Genomic DNA, 7,411 nt, shown 5'->3' with positions numbered 1-7,411 from the left:
TTCGAGGACTGTTGAACTTTTTGAAGGACACTCAAACCTCGAGAAAGCATTCAGAGCATTAAATCGAGCCAACAAGAAGAACAAATAATTACAACAAAAACACACACTCGAAATTGAAATGGACAACGTGGACGATGTCAACGAAAACAATTGGAATAATCAGGTTGACCCAAACAATAGAGTGGTGGCACCTCTTGTGCCAGAAGCTGCTCTTTATGATTGGGCACAACCAACTGCTGATAACTTAGCCACCGCCATTATTGTACCTCAGATACAAGCGGAGACATTCTAGATCACCAACAACATGCTGCATCTATTGCAAAATAAGGGACTGTTCTCCGGGTCATACATTGAACACACACAATAACATCTGAAGAATTTCATATCAATGTGTGACCCAAAGACAGTCGAATGTGACTCCTGAAGCCATCAAGGTATTACTGTTTCCATTCTCTGTGACTGGAGAGGCTCAAACTTGGTTGAATTCGCTCCCAATAAACTCCATTGCCACTTAGGAAGAATTAGTCAAACAGTTCTTAAACTAGTTTTATCCTCCCAACAAGATTGCAAGGCAAATTGATGAGATATTACAGTTCAGGCAGAAATCAACTGAGACCTTAAGAAACCTGGGAGAGGTTCAAGGGTATGCTAGTAAAGTGTCCACACCATGGCATTCCAGATCAAATGCTGGGACAGAGATTCTACATGGGTTTAGTAGATAGTTTGAAGGCCAATGTAGATGCTTCAGCTGGGGGGTGCATTTTTGAGCAAGACATTCACAGAGTGCAAGATTCTTCTTGACAAGATGGCTCAAAATTCAGGCTGGATGGCTAGAGGTACGACACTTACACCAATAGTACATTCTGTTGCTCTTGACCCAAACAATTCCCATGCAGAGAACATAGCCACTCTCATGACTCAGATGAGCATATTGACAAAGAAAATTGATGAGATGGGTACAAAACAAGTGCACATTGTTGATACAACGAATGGAGGATTGTGCACTCCTTGCATAAACCAGTCATATGTGTGCTCGTGGAGTGGAGAGAATGACAATCAGGGCTTCAGAGAAGACATGAATTATGTCAATAATTTTGGAGGTCAGAGGCAAGGTGGGCAACAATGGAGACCAGCACCAAACCAGTAGTACAGACCCAACCTGCCACAACACAACCCCAATTCTGGAGGCGCACGACCACAAGGTCAAGTTGTGCCTTATCAAAGGCAGTAGGGCTATAATCAACAGCACCGGCAACAGTTGTCCTACCAACCACCTCATCAACAACAGGACAACAACATGGTAGAAATCAGGGGTATGCTACAATAACTCATTGGAACAAATGGTAAGATGCAAGAAAAGTTAGCAGCACATGATTCAACAATCAAAGGCATTGAAACACAACTGGGGGACAACTGTCTATGGCCTTGAATAATCTCCCCCAAGGAACATTGCATACAGATATAAATATTAACCCAAATCAGCTAATGGCAGTGAGTCTCAGGAATGGAAGAGATTTAGACAGAGAGCAAGAATTTGCTCAATTTACGAGAGAGACAATGCCAACTACGCCAGTTACATTAGAGGCAGATGAGTCAGCAGAGATCACCGATGTTGTAATTGAACAAGCAGAGGTTGAGAAGGGCAATGAGAAGGACGGTGAACAAGTCTCAGAACAGGTGGCACCTCTTGTGCCAGAAGCTTCCAACAAAGAAAAGACATCAAGTAGTGGACAAAGGTTGACTCCCGCACCATTCCCTCAGAGATTGGCAAAACAAAAGAAAGATGATCAATACAGGAAATTCATGGAAATGCTTCGACAGATTCAATTGAATATTCCACTGATGGATGCTTTAAAGGAAATGCCAGGGTATGCAAAAATGATGAAGGACCTGATGTCGGGGAAATTTGACTTCCAGGACCTGTCCACTGTAACTCTGACACAGACCTGCAATGCGGTAGTGACAAGACCTATGGCCCAAAAGGTGTCTGATCCAGGTAGCTTCACTATCCCATGCACTATTGGGAGTTATGCTTTTGCTAAAGCATTGTGTGACTTGGGAGCCAGCATAAACTTGATGTCTTTGGCAATCTATACAAAATTGGGCATTGGCAGAGCTAGACCGACCTCAATGTTGCTGCAACTGGCCGATCACATAGTAAAAAGACCGATAGGAATTCTTGATGATGTGCCTGTGCAAGTGGGAAAATTTGTATTTCCTGCAGACTTTGTTATTCTTGACTATCGGGTGGATGAAGAGATACCCATCATTCTGGGAAGGCCATTCTTAGCCACTGGGAGAGCATTAATTGATTGTGAGACTGGAGAGTTGAAAATGAGGTTGAAAAATGAAGAAATAATATTCAACGTTCAACAATCCATGAGGAGACCCAGTGAATTTTCAAACTGCTCACTAGTGGAAGCCGTGGATGTGATACTGCAAGAAGAGGATACGACCCTTAATGTCAAGGATCCACTAGAAGCCTGCTTGATGAATTTGGAAGAGATGGACGGTGAAGGGTTGGCAGAGTGGGTCATGGCTCTCGAAGGTCAAGGATTTTGGAAAAGGGAACCTAAGTTCGAGCCCCTACGCTTAGAAGTGAGAGCAATACCACCTGCAAAACCATCAATAGAGGAGCGACCACAGCTGGACTTGAAACTGCTTCCAGCCCACCTCAGGAACGTTTTCTTGGGGCCTAATTCTACTTTGCATGTTATTATACCATCTAGTTTGCTAGCTGTGCAGGTAGAGCAACTATTGCAAGAATGTAAGACTACCATTGGTTAGACCATGGTAGATACTAAGGGTATCAGCCCAACCTTTTGCATGCACAAGATTCTTCTGGAAGAGGGGAACAAACCTTCCAGGGAGCATCAACGATGGCTGAACCCAAATATGAAGGAAGTAGTAAAGAAGGAAATGATCAAGTGGCTGGATGCGGGTATCATCTTCCCCATCTCTGACAGCAATTGGGTCATTCCTGTCCAATGTGCATCGAAAAAGGGAGGAATGACGGTCGTACAGAATGAGAATAACGAGTTGATCTCGATTCGTACAGTCACGGGGTGGCGAATTTGCATGGACTGTCGGAAACTGAACACATCCACTCGAAAGGACCATTTCCCATTTTCTTTCATTGACCAAATGTTGGACAGGTTAGCTAAGCGGTCCCACTTATGTTTCTTGGATGGATACTCGGGGTATAACCAGTTCTCAATATCCCCGAAAGATAGAGAGAAAACATCCTTCACTTGTCCATATGGCATCTTTGCCTTTCGGAGAATACCCTTTGGACTTTGCAATGCACCGACTACATTCCAGCGATGCATGTTAGCCATTTTTACTGACATGGTGGAGGATATTTTGGAGGTGTTTAGGGATGATTTCTCCGTGGTGGGGATTCATTTGAAGATTGTCTTCACAATTTAAGAAGAGTGCTCAAAAGATGTCTAGAGACAAATCTGGTGCTGAATTGGGAAAAGTGCTATTTTATGGTACAAGAAGGAATAGTGTTGGGGCATCGAGTGTCCAGCAAGGGCATTGAAGTCGACCATGCTAAGGTTGATATGATAGAGAAGCTGCCACCGCCCACTTCGGTAAAGGCAGTGAGAAGTTTCCTTGGGCACGCCGGGTTCTATAGGCGATTCATTAAAGATTTTTGCAAAATTGCTAACCCCTTATGTAAGCTACTTGAAAAGGATAAGCCCTTTGTGTTTTCTAATGATTGCAGGTTGGTATTTGAGGAGCTGAAGAAGAGATTGGTGATTGCACCCATCATAGTGGCACCCAACTGGGAGCAACCATTCGAGCTCATGTGCGACGCCAGTGATTATGCTATAGGAGCAGTCTTGGGGCAACGCAAAGACAAAATGATGCACCCGATTTACTATGTAAGCAGGACGCTCAGCAGTGCACAACTCAATTACAATGTAACGGAAAAGGAAATGCTGGCTGTAGTGTTTGCCTTCGACAAATTCAGGTCGTACTTTATTGGTTCAAAAGTTATTGTTTATACTGACCATGCAGCAATTAGGTACTTGATTGCAAAGAAGGAGTCAAATCCACGCTTGATTCGCTGGGTTTTGTTGCTACAAGAATTTGATCTGGAAATCCGTGACAGAAAGGGGACGGACAATCAAGTGGCAGACCACCTCTAAAGATTGGAAGGAGCTGAAAAGAGAATGGAGGTTGAAGACATAACAGAGACATTCTAGGATGAATAGTTACTTGCTGTAACAATGGAGGAGACACCATGGTATGCTGATATTGCTAACTATTTAGCAAGTGGTATTGTGCCTTATGAACTCTCCTCAATTCAAAAGAAAAAGTTCTTCTGCGATTGTCAAGCCTATTATTGGGATGAACCTCTATTGTTTAAAATATGTGTAGATAACATGATCCGGAGGTGTATCCCCCAGAAAGATCAACCTTCTATTTTGCAGGCTTGCCATGGTTCACCATATGGTGGACACTTTGGAGGAATCCGAACAGCAGCAAAAGTGTTGGAATCAGGATTGTATTGGCCTACCCTGTTCAAGGATGCCCATGCTTTGGTCAAAAGTTATGATGAATGCCAAAGGACAGGCAACATATCTCGCCATCACGAGATGCCGATGACCACAATTCAAGAGGTGGAGGTTTTTTTACATGTGGGGGATCGACTTTATGGGACCGTTCGTCAGCTCGTATCGTAACAAATATATTTTGGTAGCGGTTGACTATGTCTCCAAGTGGGTCGAAGCGGTGGCTCTCGCAACCAATGATGCAAAAGGGGTAACAAGTTTCCTAAAGAAAAACATCTTCACACGTTTTAGCACCCCGGGAGCTATAATCAGTGATGGTGGAACCCATTTTTGCAATAGAGCGTTCGCACATCTGTTGGAAAAGTATGGAGTTCGCCACAAAGTAGCCACACCGTACCACCACAGACGAGCGGGCAAGTTGAAGTGTCCAATAGAGAAATTAAAAGTGTCCTGACAAAGATAGTGAATGCAACAAGGACTGATTGGGTGAAGAAGCTGGATGATGCATTATGGGCGTACCGCACATCATTCAAAACTCCAATTGGTATGTCACCGTACAAGTTGGTCTTTGGAAAGGCATGCCACCTTCCGATAGAGCTCGAACATAAAGCACTTTGGGCACTGTAACAGTTGAATCTGGATATAGAGACCGCAGGCACCAACAGAGTTACTAAGTTACATGAGCTTGATGAATTCAGGTTCCATGCATTTGAGAATGCTAGATTATACAAAGAAAAGATGAAAATGATCTATGATAAGAACATCTTAGATCAGAACTTCAAGCCTGGAGATCTAGTGTTCTTATACAACTCGAGATTGAGATTGTTTCCGGGTAAGTTGAAATCCTGATGGTCAGGACCCTTTAGAGTGGTGCAAGTGTTCTCAAGTGGAGTTGTAGAGATTGAATCCGAATATGGGACAAACAAGTTCACGGTAAATGGGAAAAGGTTGAAACATTACCTTGGAATGGTCGAAGAGAAAGGGGATAGAGTGGTGATAACTTTGGAAGAGCCCCAGTACGTGAACGAGGAGTGATAATGAAAGCCTGCATCATGCCGCGATGTTAAATCAAGCGCTTTCTGGGAGGCAACCCATGGTTTGTTGTAAATCGTCGTGCCGCGACGTTAACTTAGGTGCTTTTTGGGAGGCAACCCATTATGTTTCTTACTTTGGTTGTTGTAATTGATTTTGAACGACTTTGACCGATCTACTAGTGTGTAGGGCAAAAATTAGGTGCATCGGAAGGATTCGGGGGTCGAAATTAACCCGAGAATAGGTAAAAATGTGGCAAACACAAAAATTTGCTGGAGACGGAGATACGCGGCCATGGATATGGCCGCGGATTTTTGCCTGTGTTCTGCCCCCCGTCCGCGGCAGCGGATCGGACCGTGGATTGGGGCGCAGAGTTTTGGACCCCTCTGCCCAGAATCCGCGGCTGCGGATTAGACCAAAAATTGGGGCGCGGATGTGCGGGAGTGTCCAGGTAAGTTTTTTATTTTTAGTCCCCCACCACACACTTAAACCCCCTTATTTTCCCTAACCCAAACCCTAACTTCCCCCACTTCTCTTCTTCCCTTCCTAACTTCAAGAACCCAAAACCCTCACTTCTCCCATATTTTCCTTTCAACATAAGACTCTTCTCCTTCTTTCTCTTCTCCACTCGACCGATCTCCAAACTCCGTTCTTCTCAAGATCTCCAAGTAAGTACATGATTTTATTCCTCTTTCTTTGTATTTTTCTTTTTTTTCTTTTCTGTATAGGGTAGTAAAATCATAGGTACTTTTGTCTAAGATTTGGATTGTGGTTTATATGTGGTATATGGAGGCTATTTGAATTGGTTGATTTGGAGGAAGCCATTGTTGGGTTTGTGAGGAATGGTAGTCTGATTGGGTCTTTGGGTGACTTGGGGAACATATGCACACTACATGTTTGTTGAATTACCTTAATGAGTGTTGAATATAAATTATGACCAATTGTGCGAGTGAAGTCTGAGTAACCGCCATTGAGACACATATTCCTCTCTCTACTGATAGTAGTATTTATTGTGCAGGTAACATGCAACCTTCAAGGAAGAGACGTGCTACCGAGGCCTCATCAAGTGGTCATGGAGGCTCATCTCGGGGATGGGCACCGGCCAGTGCAGCTCTGTTTGATCATACCAGGTTTGTGTCCAGAGCTGCCCAAGACCGTTTCAATTTGAAGGCCACTAAAAAACCTATACCGGAAAGGGGTATTGACAGGGTGTCCCTCCAGGATGAGTGCCCTAATATGTATCGGGAATTGATCAGGTGCAGATTGAACAGCTTTTTCGAAGAGCCGGAGGAGGGTAACTTGATGCTTGTTCAGGAGTTCTATGCCAACTGCCCCAAACATGAGGATAAAATATACAATGTGCGATACACGAGGGTGGATGCCTCGATAAAAGCCATCAGGAGAGTGTATCGATTGCCTGAATTTAATGGGGAGGTGGATTTCTATGATACTTACATGAGAGAACCCATCACATGGAACATGCTTTTCAGAACTATCTGTGCACCAGACAAAGAGGCAGTGTGAGTTGTGCCGGGATCGAAGCTACACTCTTTCTCACTCATTTTTGAAGGAAAATGCTGGTTGTACATCATCAACAGTCGCTTGCTGCCATCCCACAACACCACAGAGGTAAATGGTTCGAGAGTTTCCTTGATATGGTGCTTCGTGAATGACCACGACTTCGATATGGCCAAGGTTATTCAGTTTGAGATGTTCGTCCGTTCACCACAGAAGAGGTATGGGCTCTTTTTCCCCGCTCTGATCACTAGATTGTGCCGGGCAGCAAGGGTGCCTGAGAACCCAAATGCGGATGGCATGGTAAATAAAGAAGAAAAATTCCGGGCAGACAAAGTGAC

At 44.0% G+C, this 7,411-nt stretch overlaps 1 protein-coding gene and 1 non-coding gene across 2 annotated transcripts; one reads left to right on the top strand and one right to left on the bottom strand.

Annotated features, from left to right (window-relative positions):
* Positions 1–569: 569 nt before the first annotated feature.
* LOC142177795 (small nucleolar RNA R71) lies at positions 570–674 on the bottom strand. The gene has a single exon (XR_012706349.1). It is a non-coding gene; the product is annotated as a small nucleolar RNA R71 (small nucleolar RNA).
* An 811-nt stretch (positions 675–1,485) lies between these two features.
* LOC142177347 (uncharacterized) lies at positions 1,486–2,787 on the top strand. Its single transcript, XM_075245822.1, has 3 exons — positions 1,486–1,767; positions 1,822–2,314; positions 2,417–2,787. The coding sequence occupies exons 1-3, from the start codon at positions 1,486–1,488 to the stop codon at positions 2,785–2,787; spliced, it is 1,146 nt and encodes a 381-aa protein (XP_075101923.1).
* The last annotated feature ends 4,624 nt before the right edge of the window (positions 2,788–7,411 follow it).

Source organism: Nicotiana tabacum, chromosome 23, assembly GCF_000715075.1.
Source record: "Nicotiana tabacum cultivar K326 chromosome 23, ASM71507v2, whole genome shotgun sequence".
Classification (NCBI taxonomy): domain Eukaryota; kingdom Viridiplantae; phylum Streptophyta; class Magnoliopsida; order Solanales; family Solanaceae; genus Nicotiana; species Nicotiana tabacum.
Note: the sequence above shows the minus strand (reverse complement) of the source record. Positions and strands in the feature narration are given on the sequence as shown.

Bases quoted from the DNA above. Each gene is read 5' to 3' on its own strand.
- LOC142177347 (XM_075245822.1), top strand. From the start codon at position 1,486: ATGGCAGTGAGTCTCAGGAATGGAAGAGATTTAGACAGAGAGCAAGAA. The intron at 1,768-1,821 runs GCAAAACAAAAG...ATGCTTCGACAG, and splicing joins CACCATTCCCTCAGAGATTG to ATTCAATTGAATATTCCACT. The intron at 2,315-2,416 runs GTGAGACTGGAG...ACTGCTCACTAG, and splicing joins TGGGAGAGCATTAATTGATT to TGGAAGCCGTGGATGTGATA.